Source organism: Ixodes scapularis, unplaced genomic scaffold (assembly GCF_016920785.2).
Source record: "Ixodes scapularis isolate PalLabHiFi unplaced genomic scaffold, ASM1692078v2 PGA_scaffold3__209_contigs__length_174095766, whole genome shotgun sequence".
Taxonomy (NCBI): domain Eukaryota; kingdom Metazoa; phylum Arthropoda; class Arachnida; order Ixodida; family Ixodidae; genus Ixodes; species Ixodes scapularis.
Window position 1 is genome coordinate 81,248,035 of NW_024609868.1, and position 21,128 is coordinate 81,269,162.

The following is a 21,128-nucleotide window of genomic DNA, read 5'->3' on the forward strand; positions in this document are numbered from 1 at the left end:
AGCCTTGAAGATCCTGTTAACGATTTCGCCATGTTACCCAGCGAGCGTCTACCTCTTCATCCTACTAGACAGTCTCATAATTATTGGCGTCATTATGGGGCTTCTACCAAGAGGAACCTATTCGAAAAAAATTGGACATGGTCGCGGCGACGAAGTGCTCTTCTGCTAACAGGACAAGGAACGTGTCCGTGCATGCAATTTAGGACTGTATCTACTTTCCTTCTCCAATCCCGTCCCCCCCCCTCCCCTCCTTTATGCTTTGCGGAAAACACCGTATAAAAATTGAGCCAATTCTCACCTTAGAATGGACTTCACCGTCAGAGGTTTGCTAGGCGTGTGGGACAGACATATCCGTTGGGCACCCTGAAAGTACAAAACGTAAGAGTTTTATGCTCACGATATTAGTAACGTGTCCGAATACATTAGCATACACTCTGTGGATATCATACATATGTTTTGTCTCATTGTGGTAACTTGTAGATGACGTATTGTCGATTATACCTTAGTCGCAATCAACTACAACGTCGTGATTCAGAGAGCAAACCATTTTAGACGACTACTGAACTTCGGTTCAGTTCTTATTTCAATATAACAGGCATCGGACCTAGCAGAATCCTCTGCATCCCCTACCGAATAAGTACCCAGCACCGAAATCGAGCGCGGGGTCTTTAAACACTGGCCTATCTTATGAGGAGGTGTTTTGTTCCAAATAACACGCCCTTCGTTACGAAATTGGCTATAGAAATATATAAAGTCAAAGACTCACTAAGTAGCGAGGCAGCGAGCGCTACGAAAGAGCAGGGCACGTTAACATAACTGGGTGCTAAATATAGTAGGTAAATTTTAACCGTTCGACAAAAATCCGCTGGTTTGTTGAGGCTTCGCCACAGTGCAGAGGTGCGAAAGAGACAGCCGCTCTTACAAATTTACGCGTCGAAGCAAAATACGGCGTCCTGTGTTCCAGCATCTACTTTATCACGACGGAGCGGTTTTGTTTCCCTGTACTCTTCGCGATAACAAATCCAAATATCGCAGACAACTCCAGCGCCGAGTTTGCTTTCGATTGGAAAGATACGGCTATGAATGTAATGTGCTTTCGTATTCCGTTTTCTTACCGTTTTCCTCCACAGTATGGCCCGGTACTGCTGCAATCCTTGTGTGTTGGAATCAGCCAGTACGACGGATAGGAAAAAGACCGTCTTCTCCGCGTCTGAACCCACGTAGTTTTGGTGCACTGTGGTCCGAAAGAGAAGAAAGAGACACGGAACCATAAAGCTTGCGCACGCTCAACACATATTTTGTATGGAGCAGCGACAACCGCTGTAGCAGGGAGCTCACATGCAAGGGAAGCATGACCCTATATCTTTGAAGCCACAGAAGAGTGTAGCAAGATAACTGTTTCTGCGGACAACGTGAGTAAGAAAATAAATACATCTGTAACTTCTTCGCTTTCGAAAACCTCTTCGCTATTGTATAGGATTTAAAATTTTGTCATTCGTCTGTAAGCATTGAGGCAACGTACAAATTAGCTGTATGAATGTTTGGACAGCAGAAAGTTGTCATCTTCGAAATGTCAGTTTATGTCTGGGCCATTGAAGAGTTAAGCGCGAGCGCTTGTCTATAGTTTTTACACTAAATCATGAAGCATTAGATTTACGTTTTTAATACCCTGGCAGAAAGTACCTGACTAGATAAGGCACGTACCGTCTTCTGAAATGTCTCGAACTTTTCCAGAATAAAATGTGGGCACGTTCGCAAATATAAGACAAATATAAGTAGTATTTGGCGCCCTAAAGATATAAGGTTCTCTCTTTCTAAATATTTTTTCCTCTCTCTGTTTTTTTTTTGTTTTTTTTTTTTTGTTCTTTGCACACGCACATTCCAATATGTTTCCCATCTCCGTCGAAGATTCGTTCCGTCCCATCCAACATTTCCCCGGGCACCTCTCAATCTGTCATCAGGCTCAGAACGGCTTCGAGTATGTTTACAAAACCTCGAGGGGCGAAGTCGACGGAAGACACAAAGCAAAAAGCAAGAAGCGCACCGCTAAAAACCGAGACACATCCGCACGCATACGCCAATTTCAGATCGATCGCGATGCGAAAGAAAAGAGTTGCATTCGCAACATTTCGACCATTGTCAGCGCCCCTATTCAAAGACCAAAACCCAAGCAGACGCCCGCAACATTCTGGGAAATAAAAAAGCAAATCCTTCCGCTACGGCCTGTCTTAGAGAATTCAAATCTGATGAGACCGCAAAACAGACGGACATATTAAAAAAAAAAAAAAAAATCTCAAATCAAAGCGCGCTCTACAAAAAAAAAAAAAGAAAAAGAAAAAGTCACACACGCACAACAAAAAAGAAAAAAAAAAACGGAAAAGCAAACAAGAGCGGGAGAAAAAATAAAATAAAATAGAATACGGATATTTAGAATTTTCTATATATACGTCGCAAAACATTCAAGTATTGTTGTTGATAATGCTGCTGGTGCAGCTAGAGGCGTTGCCTCAGCGGCAAGAGATATCAACGAAACGTCACTGCGGCATTTCGCGAAGTGTTGCTACGCCCCCCGAAAGACGCGACGAAATAACGCCCCAAAACCGTCAGCACGGATCACGCCGATTGCCAATCTGACAGAACGCGCGTCGCGACCGCTTTCGAGTCCGCCCATCGGTCTTCAACGAGATTACACACGCGATTCCCTAAACTTGCCACCACGATGGTGACGACGGCACGACAGTCACAACAACTTCTACAAAAAAAAAATAAATAAAAATAAAAAAAGAGAAGGAAGTCGCCCCCGCTCCCCTACCCTGGCCTGAGGATATATACTTTGCGCAGTTTGCACGCCATTGGCGGAGTCATGCGAGGAACTCAAAAAGCACCCGCGGGCGCACTTCTATCTTATTGTTGTGGATTTTGTTTCTTCGTCCCCTTTGACGCCCATTGACGGAGTGCGAAACTCTTTAATGGCAGGGCTAGGGAACCACCGAAAATTGCCTTAGTCGTCGACAGTTTCCACGATGCGCTTGAGCGTTTGAGGCTTCGTTTGTACGTTTACGCGTTCCTCTTTTGCTTTTACGTCTACTTGATTGTCTTGAGAGGAAAGAAAGTTTCGGGCGACTGGGAAAGAAATCATCAGCTAGGAACATTACTTCCGTTGCTACAAATGTCATGTCTGTTTTTTTTCCCCCAACTTTTTAACATGGTTAGAAGAGCTCCTGACTGTCTATTTTTTAAATGATGTCTCACGAATATATACATATATATATATATATATATATATATATATATATATATATATATATATATATATTTGAAATTTCAGTCATCAAATAAAACGGAATAATATTTTCGTTCACTTTTATTTTTACAGTTATGACTTGTGCTCCTTTAAGCAGCGTAGCCACACCCTTAAATTTGTGTATACGACCTAACAATTAATAACATGTATAGGGAGAGGGTACCGTACATTTCATCGAACGCCGTTTCATCGAATAAGCAGACCTTTCATCGAACGCCGATTCATCGAACGCCCTTTGATCGAATCGCTTGACGCCGTTTCATCGACTTTTACTTCACCGAATTTCGGAGCATTATAGTGCGTTTTAGATTATTTACACTCTTTCGTTTGAGTTGTTTTCACGCTGCTGTCGAATCACCAAAAATAAAATTACTACCCCTGGTCACTATTTCGCCAGACGTTTGGCTACTGAATCATAAAACATAAAACTTGAGTGGGTAGTAAATAGTGTAGGAGGAGCGGCTGTACTCCACCACATACTATGTTGTCTATTCGTTCACGCATAATAGGTAGATCGGGAAAGGACTATAACTATTTTTTTATGCGCCTTTTTATTTATCTATTTACAGGAGTTTTCATTCTATCCTACGAGAAGCTTTCGTTCTAATAGCAAAGGTTGAAAAGCCGGTAAGTCCATGGTTCTGGCGATAACAATTAACAAAGAAGAAGGACGCGTCATTTTTTTTTTTTTCTGTTTTATGCGACATGGATACATGTCATTGCTTCAAGGACGACTTTGTGCTTAAAACAGAATCCGACTCTTCTAGAACGTGGATACACCCTTGAAGAGACGTAGCGTCGTCACTGCGCCCGAAGATGACAGTTTTCATCAAATGTAAGGGCGGTGCTTCTGTTTATTATTGGCTACATCAGCAGCACAACTCATCAGTTACTATGAAAGACAAAACATGTAGCGGAGGAAAAAAAAAAGAAGTTTCTTATTATTAGTTCCCCTCTCTGTAGAAAAAAAAAAAAAGGTATGCTATTCTTACGGTTTTAAACAACTATTTCCTAGATCCAAAAGTTATACTGCTTAACTAGGCGGCGTTCGATGAAACGGCTTCAATGAAAAGGCGTTCGATGAAATAGCTAAGATGGCGTTCGATGAAACGGCTTTAATGGAGAGGTATCCGGACCGAATGGGGAGAAAAACTCCCGCGAAGCAAATAAACAATAACTAAATTACATCCTCATTACGTAATGGTTCACTGAATTCGCGAGCACGACCGAATTTCAGCCCAAAAATCTGAATCATAGTCACGACATGCTTGAGAATACAATGTTTCTTTTTATGTATTTTTTTTTTGTTGTTGGCAACATTACATTTTATTTGATAGTAGAAGGTTGCAGCCACTGAACCACACGTGTACGTCTGTTAGGCATAATGAACGGTTTTCGTTTGACAAACAAATATGTCCAGCACTTCAGGCAATAAAGATTTAGCCACTGTGGGACCGATATGAGGAATGCGATTCGACCCTCACGCGTTTTGCGATGAAGAGCGGAATTTGTTTTCGTTTTACAGAGACTCGTAACTACGTTTAAAGAAATACAAGCATGAGAGGTGGAAGCCACGGAAGGCAATGATCCTGCGAGCTAGCTCGTGCGGTGGAAGCAGCTTCCAAAAATAAGAGATAGCGGTTGGAGCCCTATGTGCCCGATACCTCAGTGGCGCGGGTGACTCACATTTGCGTGCTGTGCCAGCGAGGCAGTCCTCAACACAGTCCTGATAAAACAATGGGTAAACGAAAACACGCGTCCACACGACTGACTTTGGCAATGAAGGCCATCCGATGTGAAATGAATCGAATGGCTTATTGTTACATGGGCTTGTACGGAAGCAAAAAGGTGCTAGGCTATATTTATTGACGTTTATGTTATTTAAACCTGCAGGACCATGAAACATACACAAAACAAAATAAATGCCAAAAATTTGCAAAATAAACATAAACAAGTCCGAATAATTCGAGCTGGCGACATATATACTGTACTGCCTATAACTTAAATAAGAAGAAGCTACAGTGCACAGAACATTGGTAGTTTTCTAGAATTCCTGAGTCTATCGGCTTTAGTTCCTACTTATAATTGATAGCGACATCCTCGGCTAGTTCATAATCACAAAAAGCTAAACGTACAAAAAAAATACAAAATTGTAAAAAAAAAAAAAAAATTGAGACGACGAATTTTTTAAGAAATACTTCTGCCATTTGCCATGCTAACTTTGACTCGAACGAACAATGTAACGAAGCGTCAGCGTCATGTCCACCTTCCAAAGGAAGAAAAAAGAAAGAAGAAAAGTTATATACGGCCGAATATTAGAATCGATGCAGACAATACTCCAGCCGGGTCCCAGAGACCTGCCCGAGGAGTATGTGCGGTCCATCGAGTCCACGATGGGCTCTTGAACACCGAGAAAGCAACCGTGTGGTCCAAAATCAACGCTCGTGGATATCAATGCCGCCGGCGCGTACGTGACGGGTTTATGTAACCCGCGCTCTAATTGCCCGGTGACAAATATACTATCATATTATTCTAGGCTCACCGATTATTCCACAAAGCAAACAAAAGAAAAAAAAGAACAGAGAGAGAGCGATAGACAGAAAAGAAGAGAGTGCCTTTAACGGATACGATGTGGTGATTGATGTCATAGTTTAAAGGGAAATTCTCTAGAGAATTCGGCGTCCTTTTTTTGGTATTTTATGTTAGGGGCGACACTCAGAGAATTTTAGTCGCGAGGTTACACGTCATTTTCCACCAAATGGTAATTAAATGGACTACTGGCACGCGCACTGCACTTCGACGCTCCCCAAGGCGCTGCTGCCCTGTTGGTAACACTGACGATGCCACTGATAATGGTTAGACGATACCCGAGATGATTACAATAATTATAACACTGAAAACGATGGTAATGATAGAGATGAAGACGATGTAGACACCAATCATGATTACGGGGATTAAAATTCCTACTAAGCGTAGGATTTCCAAAGTGTTCAGGACAACGCGTAATAATGACCGAATTAACAATCTTTCTAACTTCTTCGTCAACACGAATCCACGAAACACACACACACACACACAACATTGTATCGCCGGTTTTGAGTGGGTTCGTCATCGCCATTTTCAGGAGCCTGGCTTCAAGTATCGAACTTGTCGGCATCTTCGTGAGATGTGAATGTCCATATAGTAACGGCTGTACTTTCTGAGCGAGCTGATACCATCTGTCGACCTGGAACCATGAGTGACGAAGGGAAAGGCAGAGCCGGAGAAACGTGAAACTCGAGCTCGGTCGCGTGAATTCACGTGGACAAAAAAACCTGCCAACGCCTCCGACAAAGAACACGATCACCGCTTGTCTTACTTGAGGAGGGGGGACACTGCGACCGCTGCCCGAGAGGCACGGACTCATCTTACCTCTATATCATGTTCTTACAAGGAACGGAGAAGGTGCAGTTACGCAGTCGTGGCAATACTTGTCGCCCGATCGTGGCACTTGGGCAGTGGTACTGCGATCCGTGACAGAAAGTGGGCAGCCGCAGCTTCGGATTTCGAGACGCTGGATTCTTTTGAAGAGGTAGTCCTGGACGTACTTTTAGTATTTTTTTTTTTACTTGGGGTACTCGTATTGAGGCACTCCAGGGTGAAGCCGTTGGTGGAATTCGGGACTGCTTCCTCTCTTAGGATTGTCCGTAGACGAAATGAACTGTCCGGTGGTTTGTTCGTACTCACTTACATTGTTCAGCTGTATTTCTTATATAAGGTGCGAAGAGCGAAGCAAACGAAACACGTAAACTCTGGTGATTGAATTTTTCAAGCCGGTGCACTTTCACCGCGAACTTCGTTAAGCTGGCTCATCACTAATCGATGGTTTAAGTATCACAATGCGTTCGTGAAGAATACGATCGTACTTTTATTAACGTTTTTAGCAAAGAATAACATGGTGAATATCCAGGAGAGTCGGTATTACATACGCTTTGGCATTAGCACTCCTTGCAGGCAAGTCAGTATACGAGACTTAAAGGTATCGCGAAACTTGTCGCGCACGTTTGGTGCGGCGGCTTTTATGTATTCCCATTTTAAATAAACAATGCAAAGAAAAAAATAAGGACAGTATACACTAACCAAACTTCTAAATGCAACCCTTCTTACAAAAAAAAAAAAAAAATTAAAGAAATAAACTCGACTTTTTGATAATAATTAGCGCTGTCTACAAACAAGCCCCCCCTTCCCCCCCCCCCCCCCCCCCCTCAAGGCGCGGACGCTGCGCGGACGAAAAAAACAGATTCGCAAGAGGTAAGCGTTTGCGCAATGTGCCGTGCCCTCAGGACCGCCACCTCAGTGGGGTGACGTCATAGCCGTGACGTCATGCAATTTAAGCTCCTCCTTACACCTGACCTTACCGGGACGTTTCTTCGACGCCAAAGGCCCGCAAACAGGCGAGTAAATACGCACCAGAAAGAAGCAGCGCAGGCCAAGAAAAGTTCAGCCATCTTTCCTCTCTCTTCCCCCTAATCTCTCTATCTGTTGGGAACCTATGCGGGGTGGTCAATGTCCCGTTCTTTTCGCTTGCTTCGTTTTTCTCCGTCGTCTCCCGATGGCAGCGAGCAATGGCACGACAGCTGGCAAAACGCAATTATAGCGCGCGCGAGCGCGGTGCCCAGGCAAAGCTTCCAGTCGCTTTCCCCCTGATTGAATCACGGACGCGTGCAGTGGCGATGCAAGCGAACAAGAGTGTACCGCGGAGCCTGTCTCCGGAGAGATGTGCTTCGTGCCGGCTTGGGCACACGGCGAAGCGCGGCTGCATTCCCGACTGTCGACCGACGAACGTTAACGCCGTTGCCAACGGCTATAGGCGGACGTGGCGCTAGGCATCGACGAGGGTGCGCTATAGGCACGAAGAGCATTGCATGTACTCTAAACGTTCCTCTGTTTGAAAGCGAGTTACGCCTGCAAAGAAATGACGTGTTTAACACGCACATTTGCATGAGCGGCGTATTCTGTGGAATGTGATCAATTAATCTTTCATCTACACGCAATCCAAAAAGGAGACATTTATTGGAAATATTAGATTAATGACCCAAAAGTAATTGGGGGTCATTATTATAAAAGTTAACATTACTTTCCCGTTTCTTAAACTAAATAAGGAGAGTGTTTTCACTCCGGCGATGTAGAGGGCAAAAAGGCCGTGAACCCATTTGCTCAGAGCTTTGCAGAAAAGTATTTTTTGTTCTCTAATTTCGTACAGTACACTAAAGTGGTTCATTGGTAGTTAGGATCAGCCGCCTTTGAGCCCTAATCGCAGCGCAACGAGCAATCTATGCGAAGTGAAAATATGAATAACTATAGTGGGTGACGGGAAGAATGCAAAGCTTCGCCTCCAGCACGCGAACGTTATCCTACGCCATGCTTTGGCTGCGCCTGCGTAGAAGTGTTATCAAAGGGAGAAGTCTCGCTTCTGCTGCCTGATTAACGTTTCTTCGACTATAATATTTTCATGCTCTTAAAAGTTAATACAGATTAATATTTGGGGTTACTCTCACAGGAATGCGATAAATCAAATAGAGTATTCTTTGTGCAAGTAGTCTGAGAAGTATAAGGAACGACTCACGCACTTGAGTTGAGCCCGACCGAGTACGAGGGTTGCTATGCAACAGCTGCGTCGGCTCCAACAAAACCGGATTTTACCCCGTTTTGTTGGAGCCGACTCAGCTGTTGCCATAGCAACCCTCGCATTCCGTTGGGCTCAACGCAAGTGCGTGAATCGCTCTTTAGTCTGACCAATTGCAAGTTGCAACGCGTCTGACAACCCGTTAATTTCAGAACCCGAAATTGCTGTTCAGAAATGTGTTTCAATGTATGTAAAAAAGAAATAAGGTGGAAGCTTTTGTCTTCCCAAAATATATGATGCCGGCGAAGAAAAAGTATCGAGTACACATAAGTACTTCTTATGAGTTGTGAATGTGAAAGCATGCCGCCTGCGAAGTATTGCTTCCGCCTCGCGTTGTCAAAGGGCCTCGTCCTCTTGCCACCTGAGACGCTTTAAATTGCAATCCGCTTGCGCCTCACGCCTTCGAAAGGCTTTGTTCTGTACCCTAGCGCGTTGCGCCGCTGCTCGTTCAGCCCGCCGTGTATTCGGAGACTTGACAAAGATGGTGGTTTTCGCTGTCTGCTTCCTCGCTCGTTGTGTTGCGTTGGTCCGCTCTCTTAGTTCGTCTGCGGTGTACTTGCGTCACGTGAACGGGCAGGTTTCGCTACTGCCGAGGTTGGGGCCGTCGACGATGTAGATGCTTGAGGCGCCGCCATGTTCGTCGGGGTCCAGAGGGGCAAATGCGGCCGAGCGTGTCTCGCCGTGTTCCTTTTACTGTCGCGCTGCCGTATGTATGTATGTATGTATCAGGGATGGGCAAAATACATACAAATATGTATCTAAATACAAATACAAAATAATTCGTCAAAAATGTATTTAATTACAAATCTAATTACATTTCCAAAAAAGCATTTAAGTACAAGATACAAATACATCCCAATGTATTTGGTCTCCTCCAAATACTTCTCCAAATACATTCCTCAAAATTTGCGTCAGCCACTTCAGGCCACCTGCAACGGGTTTCTGGGTATCTCATTTTAATTTTGCATCCCACACTCGGTAGTGTGCGAGGTTCTAGTAACGTAATAGAAATGTAATCACAAAAATATGTAATCAGCTTGGACGTAATAGGTTAAAAAGTACAGAGCTTCAAGTAGCTTTTTTTTCTCGATTACATATTGGTATAGACCAACAAAGAACCGAGACGACCAAGACGCGCATCACTAGCTAGAGAATTTTTTATTGCTGCAACTCGCACCAGTTACGAAAATCTGGACGAGACCCGCACATATAGAATGTTCCAGGAAAAAATATGGATGGAAATCAGGCTGGAAAGCATCACGAGTTGTCACAGGCACTTATTTAGCCAGTCTGCCCTGGACTAGCACCGTAATCACAAAGTCACTAAACGCTTGTGCTTGATTGAGAGACACCGCATTCGGTGCAGAACGTAGTTTTCTTCCTGCTCTGGACAGTGCCTTTAAAACAAAGTCGGAGGCGAAAAGGAAAATAGCCACATGGCCGAATAACGAATGGAGACAATATCTTACAACCACATGCATAAAAACAAGATGTATTTTCGCCTGCAAAATTGTATTTAATTACAATTGTATTTGAAATACCCACGTTTTAGTATTTAAATACACACGTCAAATACATTACCAAATTTGTAATTAAATACAAAGGCAAAATACACAAAGTATTTAAAATACGTATTTCAAATACTTGTATTTGAAATACTGCCCATCCCTGGTATGTATGTATATTTGCGGCGCAATCTCTTTGTATCGAGAGTCTTGTAAGACACGCCAGTAAAAGCAAAAATCAAAAACGGAATAAAAAAAAAAGACGCTGCATGGCTCTGCCGGCGCGGGGCCCGCAGCGCCATGGAGTGCCGTTCCGTGAAACTATGACGCGCGCCAGCCAACGGGAGCCTATCCATCAAATCGTTGCTTTCGACTACAGACTTCGCTCCATTGGAACATGAAAATTTACGTGACGTTTGGCGCGCGGCTTCAAAAGCTGATAACGCCGGTTTGCACCTTGGGACCCACCCAGTTAATGCTTTCGCATTAAAAAAGTAAAAGAGAAACAAAACAAAATCTTTATTCGAATTTACCGCTCTTTGTGCGAAACAGCAATATATACAGTATAGTATATAAAATGTCTGCAGCAAACGACGAGGCTTTCGGGTGTGCACTCAGTGCTAAGAATATGGGCTCAGGTTATGAACATCAAAGTGCTCCGTCACCGATCAATTTTCCGGGACAAGAAAAAACCGTCCGGGTATTCGGTGATCATGTTTAATTTATATTGGTTTTTATCTATCGTAGGACCATCCGGGTCCCCGTGTTCGGTGAACATGTTTAATTTAGTTTTGTTTTTATCTATCGTACCACAAGGACTGCGCTTTTTTTCGACCACCGAAGGATACACAAATGCTCAGTTTCAATAAACGGTGGGTTTAATTCGCAGCACTCCGCGCTCGCTTTTTTCGACCCGTCAGAGACCGCGAGGTCGTCCATTTTCTCAAGGGCCACACTCCTTCCCCCGTAATTCCGTTACATAGCACATACGACTCATCTCACGTCCGCCTCTGCTCGACAGTCGCCTACGTGGAGCAGTGAGTGCAACACATCGTTCAATCCCTCAGCTGACTGTGTGGCATGAAGTGTACGCACCCGCCGGACCAATCAAACGCCTTCATTTCATTGCCCAACGCACTGTCCGTGCGTGGGTATGAGTGTGATCCCGTGACGAAGGAGATACGTTTGTGGGACAGACGTTATCGTATATACTCCGTTCGCCCTTAAAAGGGGTCATGAAACGATTTTTCTGCTTTCGCTAAATGCTACTTAGAATCACTCTCTAACGCTAATGACTCAACAAACTTGCCTTAGTATTTATTGCTTGCTAGACAGTGGCAGTCGCCAAAAAAAAAATCGAGAAATATGAGCATCGTTTATCCCCTCAACTCGGAGCCTAAACAAGCGGCCAAGTGCCTATCCTATGTCGCCAACGTTAATCACACCCACGCGCTGGGGTCGGAAAAGTAGAAAACGTGAGCTGGGGCTCCAGCCATGGTTAAAGTTCGGCTACTCCCATCACCGCAGTGATTGGACAGAAGCCGGTACTTCGAGGGTCCGCCGATGCATTGATCGTTACGAGCCGAAGTCAAGTGCTCACGCAGTTTTCGTCTCCAATCCGTCAGCCGCGCTTGACTGCCGTCAGGCGGGTGGTTTCGATCTCACAATTACGTCATCAAGCTTTGCAAAGGCAAGACTGAAAAAAAGTCCCCTTTTATCCTCGCCATTCCTCCGCGACAAAGAAGCTCCTGAATCAATGGCGGTCTGTGCGAGTATAGTTGGGCCAGAATGGCTGCGGCGGTCCGATCGCTGACTTGCTTCGACCGCTTCGGTGGCTGGACATCTAGGGCATCCTGACGACATCAGCCTTGCCGCAGGTTTGCTCATCCCGAGACAAACTACGTCACGATTGCACCGGCTGTGACGTGCTCTCCACTGGCTGCTCTCCGAGCGCTTGCCAGAGTGGGCCGTTTATAACGAAAGACAGAGCTATCAGGCTCGAAATACAAACGTTCGATTGTCATTTACGGGTATTGTGGATCATGTTCAACCTATTTCTGAACACGACGGGTATATTTTAAGTTTCGTTCAAGTATCTCTTTAGAACATTTAAAAACACGAGAAACATAAAGGCAACAATTAGTGACTCTCCAAACATTGCGGAGATAGGGTACAGCGCGTCAGGTAAACTTGATCTCAGTCTTTTAAGAGCACAAAGGCTTAGACTTCTGATATACTCGCATTGTTATTTTCTCGGGTGTTTTTATGTTAATACACGGGTCTGAGAATCCTCTAAACTTGCGATTCTCAAATTGATGTGCCTGGTAAGCGAAAAGACCGACATTACACAAGTCTTGTGGTGGCTCAAGTATTGCATCGTTGGTGCCTAAAAAACCCAGGCATAACCTTATCCTCGTAAAAATAAATCAGAGGAATATTTTAAGACCTTGTATCCTATAAAAAGAAACAAAAAACAAAAACAAAAACAAAAACAGGCGCCTCTAATTTCTTGCAGATCACTTCAAGAAATATAAACTTTTTTTTTTTTTTTAAACAAAAAAAAGGGGGGGGGGGGGGGGGGGGTACGCTGTGAAATGAGCGCGACGTTTTATGTGCTTACATCATGCTCAGTGCCACAACACAAACTTTTCTTTTCAATCTTCAATCAAAACGTATTTTTCAGCTTCACCATTTCCCCAGCGTTCTTCATATATACTGCTGCGATTGGCTCTTTTCGGAAAAGTAGACCGTGTACTTAGGGGCGTATGGTTTTGAAAGTCTTCTAGCCTTGGTGGTCTTCCCTCGCAGAAGATTGTTTTTTTTATGGTATACTAGAAATATAAAAAAAAAAAATTCATATGGAGATAAAATTAAAACAAAAAGATTTGCAAAGCAGCCGTTCCTGCAGGGTTGACAAGCTCATCATACAGAAGTAACAATGACCGGGTTTGTAAAGCCGTCGGTTGCCGATCTTTAAGTTACCGCTGTCTTCAACGTTATTTAAACGAAGGCACTTTTCAGAAAGACCCCCTAGTAAAGCAGGAACTTCTGTCCAGTCTCGTTTGATAAGCATTACAGAAACTCAACCGCATAAGCCGAAGTGGAAGCTCGCCGCACTGAAAACACCATTCAACAGACACAAAATCAGCGGCATTGTATACCAAACAAGACGATTCTTTTTGTGTGTAGCTAACGGAACCAGAATGCCTTCCGAGGTGCCGCTGTGTAAAAACACAACGAAAGCTTCTAAAACTGAAGCCCTTGAACACAAAGAACTGACATCTGGAGCACCTCGCACGAGCACCGTCGCATGGATGGGCGGCATTATGGTCCGCCTCCTTGGCCGGCTTTCTATTGTTGGTCGGAAATGCGCTTTGGAAAACGACGGCGGGTACCGGCATCTTGGCGAGACCAACAAAAGGTGAACGCGTCGACCCTCGCCGAAGCGCGATGCTGCCTCCGTTCCTTGGGCCCCATCGCCTTCCGAGATAGGGCCAGCAGGGATCACGAGTTTCCCCTCTAACGCGCTCCGCTCCAAAGAGGCGTTCGCGCAAAAAGCGACGATATACTTTCGCGGTACGACTATTGAACCTACAAAAGAAAAGCCCCCCCTCAGAAAACGACGATACCATGGTAAGTTTTAGACCGGAAATGCCGCAAGTGCTGGGACAGCCAGCATGACGCCATGCTGTTCCTATAGTTTGGATTCATGCCGACGTATTCTCTGCAGGGAAACGCGAAAGCAAACGACAATGTGGCAGCTTTATGTCTGATTGTAACTCAGGCTGCAAGCGTAGGCTCGAGGACTTTCCGACTTTTCAGAGTTTAAATTCGATAGATTTTGCTTTCTGGAGGCCAATGTGGGACAACCGACGCCACGGGGGTAGTAGCTTCCAGAAGAATGGAAGCTTGAGCCCTTAGATACTGCCGAGAAATTCCGAGCATCTATTTTTAGCACATCTTAAAGTTTGTTTCACTCGCACGGAAACGTTGAATCGCAAGTGCAAGCTTTCAGGTGTTATCTCGCCGGTTCATGCAGACAATGTTCATCAAAGTTTCTAACAGTGCCAACGTCGCGACACTGTTAGGGAAAACACAACTTCGGGGCTTCCTTTTTTTTTTTCATTTTACTTTGAAAGTGTACTAATAAGCATCAAAATTTAACACTTAAGTAAAGTACTCCAACTGAGCCCTTTCCACCACTCTAGTAGTTTTAATGACAGTCCTGATCAATACCGAAAAAAAAAAAACGGCGATTGTTTGTTTGCGTTAACAGTGTTAATGAGTGTACATGGGTTTAAAGTAGCACACATATGTACGCCGTGAATGGTTACGGTTCAGCAATTTCTGTCGATGCACTAAAGGACCACAAAAACGAGCCCGAATATTCAACGAGCTATTGATTGTCGCCGAACGCAGGCCAACCGGTAACGTAATCTCGCGTTCAATTTATAAACCGGTATCGGCCGTGACGCTCTTAGCAAAGTTTGGGAAAAGGGAGAGCGATAAGTCCATTTATTATTATATAAGGAGAGTCCGATAAGTTTGAAATCGGGTGTAGCGCGACAAAGTCAATATAATTCGCTTTTATTTAATATATATATATATATATATATATATCAGTGTGTCGAACCGAAAAAAAATACGGGTTCGGTTACGGTTCAGGTTCAGGTAAATTTATTTTGTTCCGGTTCAGTTCCGGTTCGATTAATTCGATCCGCGAACCGGTTCGCGAACCAGTTCGCGAACCAGTTCGGGGCGCTGAACCGGTTCGCGAACCGGTTCGGAAATTATAAATGACAAATTGCAACATGAAAATAAATTACAAATAAAACATCTGAAATCAGCGCATACGAAACGGGATACATCGTACTGTAAGGCTCAGTGATTTCTACCAGGAATGGTTTCTTTATGTGCACTCAAAGGTTACCTCACCGACGTTTACGCATTCGGACTTCATCTAATTGAGTCCGACGCAGTAGCTGTAAAATACGCGACCTCCTTACAAACCCACTTACAAGTAGAACTCGCTAACTATCCCGCCACCTCGGCGTGTAAGCAATTGAAGGAACAGTGGGGAGAAAATGCAGCTTTCTTTATTTGAACTAGCCTTCGGTAACTCAAATTAGACCCTTAAAGAAGTTTTCATTAAACAAGATACGGAATATGAAAAACACTTCACCGAACGCAACGCCAGAAGGACGTAATAGGATAAATATTAAAATAGAAGAGTTCGCTGTCTCACAAATATGTTAGCTTCTAAGTGCTTATACGAAACCGGATGCATTATTATCAAACTCCACAGCCTTTTCTTTTCTCATTCCGATGGAAGCAAGCTTCGAGAACACGCGCGTTTTAGAAACGTGTTATGAAATGAGCACACAGCAGCATTTAGGATTTACGAGATTGTAGGATAATGAAATCCTGTGACGCGATTTTTTATTTTTTTTTGCACAGCCTTCAAATTCTTTTTCTTCCGTGCAAGCCGCGACCGGCGCAATACTGGTTCCTATGTCAAGATTCATGGATGCAGCGCTTATACTCCTAAGACTGAGTGGAGAAGAAAAATATGTAAGCGAGGTGTGTGTCAGTTGACGGCACTTAAAAAACAAATGGCATTGATAGCACATTCATTGTCAACAGCGTGTGGCCGAACCGTTTTGACATGAGCCGGTAACCGTTATTTTTTTTCCGGTTCAGTTCCGGTTCGTGTTCATCGCGATAACAATATAACGGTTCGGGTTCGGGTTCAGTTCCGGAAAAAATACCGGTTCGGTTCCGGTTTTCGGTTCGGTTCGGTTCCGGTTCGACACCCTGATATATATATATAATATATATATATATATATATATATATACAGCAGAAATTTCAGTTCTGGGTTCTTGCCTTCCGACAGCTTCTTTGGACAACATCTTTCGTGTTCTAGAGCACAATACGCAGTGAGCAACATTCGAACCCAATAGCGTTCCAGGCTTTTTTTTTTTTTTTATTTTAAGCGAAACAGCTTACCCAGGCGTGAGGTGAGGGGGTCAGTAATACATTACGCTCGACCATACAAAATAGTAACTAAAATAACAAAACACCAACAAAAAAAATCAAAAATTAGACTTCGCCCAGTGGTCACTCGAGCGGTAAAATTATGATGCCCCACGTGTTTTGCAGCAAACTACACAGTCGTTCGATTTAAAAGTTAAACATATTAAGGTTTCCCGTTTTGTTAGCATTCCCGGGAACTGATTTATGGGGTTTAACAGAGAAGACACTTTACTTTCCACGGTTATGTGCCCCGAATAACCTGTCTGCTTTTCAATTGGCCTTTCCTCTAATCCCCTGCCTATTTACATCGCGCTTCTCGAAGTGCCTTTTTTGAGGCTCCGTATCTATAACGTCAAGAATCATGGCGAAGGGAGCCACCTCACAGTTATTTTCCGGGAATATCTACGTTTACTGTCTCCAAAGGCAATGAAAGAAACGTGCCGCAGCAAAAGTATCATATTCAGGGGATCTAGGTTGGACACTCGGGCGAGGAAGTCGGCGATATCGCCGACTTTTTCGTCGAGTGTTCAACTTAGATCCCCATGACGCCTCATAAACTCGCCCCAAAAGAGTAAGCCTGGCACCATAAGCAGATCTCACGCAGCCGCAGAAGAAAGCTCCTACACAGAAAACCCCCGCCGCTTCCAGCGAGAGAGAAAGAGGGGGAGAGGGAGAAAACGGAGTACATAAAGAGAGACCCCGAGGCGTTCCTAAAATTACTTTTCCGTTTCGTCATTCGTTCTGTCATTTCCCTGCCAGGATTGCGCAAGGAATGAGGACCGGGGGCTCTGAGAGTACATATACACTCGGGCAAACGGTCTTGAAGGGATCCATGGAGAATAGAGGAGCGCACCTCATATCCCCAGGAACAAACAAAGAGGTAGCAGTGACAGCAACAGAAACAAACAAAGCCAAGTCACCAGTGTGGCGGATTCTTTACAGTCGATAGCCCGCGTGCAAGAGCCGTTATAACTTGGGTTCTTAAAGCTCCATCGTCATTTTCTACGTCAAGTGACAGACAGTAAAAAAAGAAAAAAAGGGTCTAAGAGAAGCAATTTTCGTGACTGCACTTCGGTGGGATCTTTCTGAGACATCTTTTATGCTTCGGGGCTTTGGCAGAGCTCGTCGTGCCAACTCTTCTGTCTCGCAAAATCCCGAGCTTGAGCAATGCTTCGCTGTTATAGTTTTTTTCTTAGCTGTCTGGGAGAAATGCGAGTTAGAAGAAAAAAAGACAATCGAGCGGAACGAATTACCGGACAGATAAATGTGAAGCAGGAAACCTTGGTTTCACATTAAAGCTGCCGTGTTTTCTGCGGACTCAGAAACAAAACGCCTGTCCTACTATCCAAAAAAAAAAAAAAACAGTGCGTGAGTTCGCTTTTGAGTCAGGCTAAACGAGAACAAATCATGAGAAGCAGTAGATGGATCCCAGCAAGTGACAAATTTCATAATACGGCCAGACAAAAAAAAAAAAAAATAAAAAAAAACATTCTGCAGTCGACCGTTATGCACAATGTCCCTGCGCATTTTTGTTTTGTCTAATCACATTTTTAGGTTTGTTATTTGCTAGGACCCTCCTATTGTTAGTCGTGATTTGTTGTCTCGTGTTCTGCAGGAAAGCTAACCCACATACCTTTTTGTTTCGATTGTATGTCTGTATAGGAATAGAAAAGTCCGACGGTCATCTCTGGGCGCCGCTTCAAACTCTCGAGATAGTGGCATGCGTCGAAGCTACCGGAGCCACAGATATCTCGCACCTGAGTTATCTTCGGCTCACTTCACATGTCGGAAACCTTAGGTAGTATAAACTAAGAAAGAGCGCGACAATGCCTTAAGATTTCAAATGCGTGTACACGTTACCGAAATAAATTGCCTAAATACCGTAACTCGCTACTCACTCAAAGAATTAGCTAAGTACGGTAATCGTTAATGCGATTCGAAAGCAACGCGTTACCTCAGTTTGAAAGTAACGCGTTGCTTTCTGGTTGCTCTGAATGAGTCGTCCTTCCGAAGCAGTAGCCGCGCTTCCAATATTTGTCGGCGTCAATAACTAATATACTTTTTAACCCGTTCATTCAGGAATTACTGTGACATAGTGCCGTACCTTGTGTACATCTTGTAGGATCTATCCAGCGCTTTCTCGTCGTGCAAATTACAAGCGCGGGCATGGGGGAGAACTAAGTTGAGCGTTTGTGTCGAGCACGTTCCCTTTCAAAAGTAACGAAATGCCGTTACTCGTTATTTCACCAAAAAAAAAAAAAAAAATAACGAAAATACGTTACTCGCTCCTTTTCTTAAAAAAAAGTAACTGAGCCGTTATTTCTTTACCAAAAAAAAAAAACAACTGCAGATAAATACAAGTCACGCGTTACCTGTAACGCCTTACATACAAGTCTACTCAAGACATGCTGGTAAGGAGGTGGCTAAAAACAAAATTCTGAACAGCTTACATTTTGCTTACAGTGTCTGTAAAATGTTTTTTACTCTATCTTTTCGTTTTGCTTGCACACATAATAAAGATATTCATGATCAGATATTTCGTTTTATTTTATTTTTACTTTTCCCAGTAAAACAAATTACAGACGTTCACACTTCTCTATACCGTGGTAGAAAATTTGAGAGAAATTATATATATATATATATATATATATATATATATATATATATATATATATATATATATATATATATATATATATATATATATAGAGTGTTTTTTTTAAGCTAAACAGATTTGTTCAAACAAATCCGTGAAAGCTACACTTATGCCGCTTGTGGAGGTGAGTTATATGGCCAGAGGGACATATTATAGGGGGCAAATCGTAACGATCAGTCGGCTAACTAATTAAAATTTGTTAATTAACTTTTTAATTAATGATAATAGACATATGGTTCAAATTAGAAACTTGCTCAGAATCATCGAAAACCACTAAATCAGTAATTTTTAGAAAGACTTTCAGCGAGTGAGAAGCGTAGTAGTGCACTAAAGTTACCACTCTTTGAGCAGGTACAAAGCTAGCGGTTGTACATGCTCCACGAGTGGTAAATTTGGTACAATACTACGCTTCTCACGCGCCAAAAGTCTTTCTGAAAATGACTGATTTAGTGGTTTTCGATGACAGTGAGCAAGTTTCTAATTGGAACCATATGTCTATTTTCATTATTAAAAAGTTAATTAACAAATTTTAATTAATTAGACGATTGATCGTTACGATTAGCCCCCTATAATATGTCCCTCTGGCCGTATAACTCACCTCCACAAGCGGCATAAGTGTAACGTTTACGTCGCTTTTAAACAAATTTGTTAAGCTTAAAAAAAACACCCTGTATATATGTGTGTGTGTGTGTTTCTTTGTTTAAGGGTAGGCCAGGGAGGACGAGGAGGGTACGGTGGGAGCCCCATAATGCAAAGCGTGCGGTGTTTGTTTCAACGGGAAACGTTTTTGGCTCATTGCTCCGGGTTTCGTGAAGCCGCATCTCGTGAAGCCGTTGCCTGTGACGTCACATGACGTCACAGTTTCCCTGCTAAATATAGCTGAAAAATATGACGCCGCGCGACGGCAACACCAGTTCAATTTCCCGTATAAATTTAGCGGGGAAAATGGTGTCACATGACTTCGTGTCACGTCACCTACGAACAAATTCAGTTTCCCCGCTAGATTTAGTGGCAAAATTGATGTCACGTGACCTCAACACCAATTCAGTTTCTCCGCTAAATGTAACAGCAAAAAAGTGAAAGCCGTTTACAACTCCCTGTAACGCCGAATTAGAGTGCAGCTCTTGAGGAGGAGGACGGAAGGGTACTGGGGGGGTCAACTGACCGGGGGGGGGGGGGGGGGTCACGTGATGATGACAATGCCGATGATGTAATCAGCGACGTCACTGATGACGTCATCAGTGATGATGACGATGACAATGCGGATACCGGTGACGTCATCAGTGACGTCATTGATGAAGATGCGGATGCCGGTGACGCCATCAGTGACGTCACTGATGATGTCATCAGTGATGATGACGATGACGATGCGGATGCAGGTGACGTCATCAGTGACGTCACTGATGACGTCATCAGTGATGATGACGATGCGGATGCCGGTGACGTCATCAGTGACGATGAAGTCATCGGGGGGTCACGTGACCTTGGGGGGTCACGTGACCTTGGGGGGTCACGTGACCTTGGGGGGTCACGTGACCTCAGGGGAGTCACGTGACTTCGGGGGTCACGTGACCTCGGGGAGGGGGGAGTCACGTGACCCCGGAAGGATCATGTGCCCCCCCCCCCCCTCAAGGTCACGTGACCCCGGGGGGGGGGGGGGCTCGCGCGGTGCATTATGGGTCATTTCCCATAATGCACAGCGCGGTTACGCCGACGCCGACGGCAACACCGACGCCGCTCAACCCGGAAACGGGCCCCTAAGAGCTGCGCTCTAAAAATGATGTCACACGACTTCATGTCACGCGACTTATACACAAAGTCGGTTTCCCCTCGAATTTTGCGGGAAAACTGATGCCACATGACCTCAACACCAATTCACTTCTCCGCTAAATTTAGCACGGAAACTCAATTGGTGTTCGGGTCATGTGACGTCAGTCTTGCCTCAAAATTTGCGGAGAAACT

At 44.0% G+C, this 21,128-nt stretch overlaps 1 protein-coding gene across 1 annotated transcript in view; it reads right to left on the reverse strand.

Annotated features, from left to right (window-relative positions):
* Window positions 1-21,128, reverse strand: part of LOC8053097 (GTPase-activating Rap/Ran-GAP domain-like protein 3) — a 189,469-nt gene that overhangs the window by 56,471 nt on the left and 111,870 nt on the right. The window contains exons 5-6 of the mRNA XM_040218040.3: window positions 1,116-1,234; window positions 299-363 (exon numbers count right to left, since the gene is read on the reverse strand). Coding sequence (XP_040073974.1) covers window positions 299-363; window positions 1,116-1,234 — 184 coding nt within the window. The remainder of the gene's footprint in view (window positions 1-298; window positions 364-1,115; window positions 1,235-21,128) is intronic.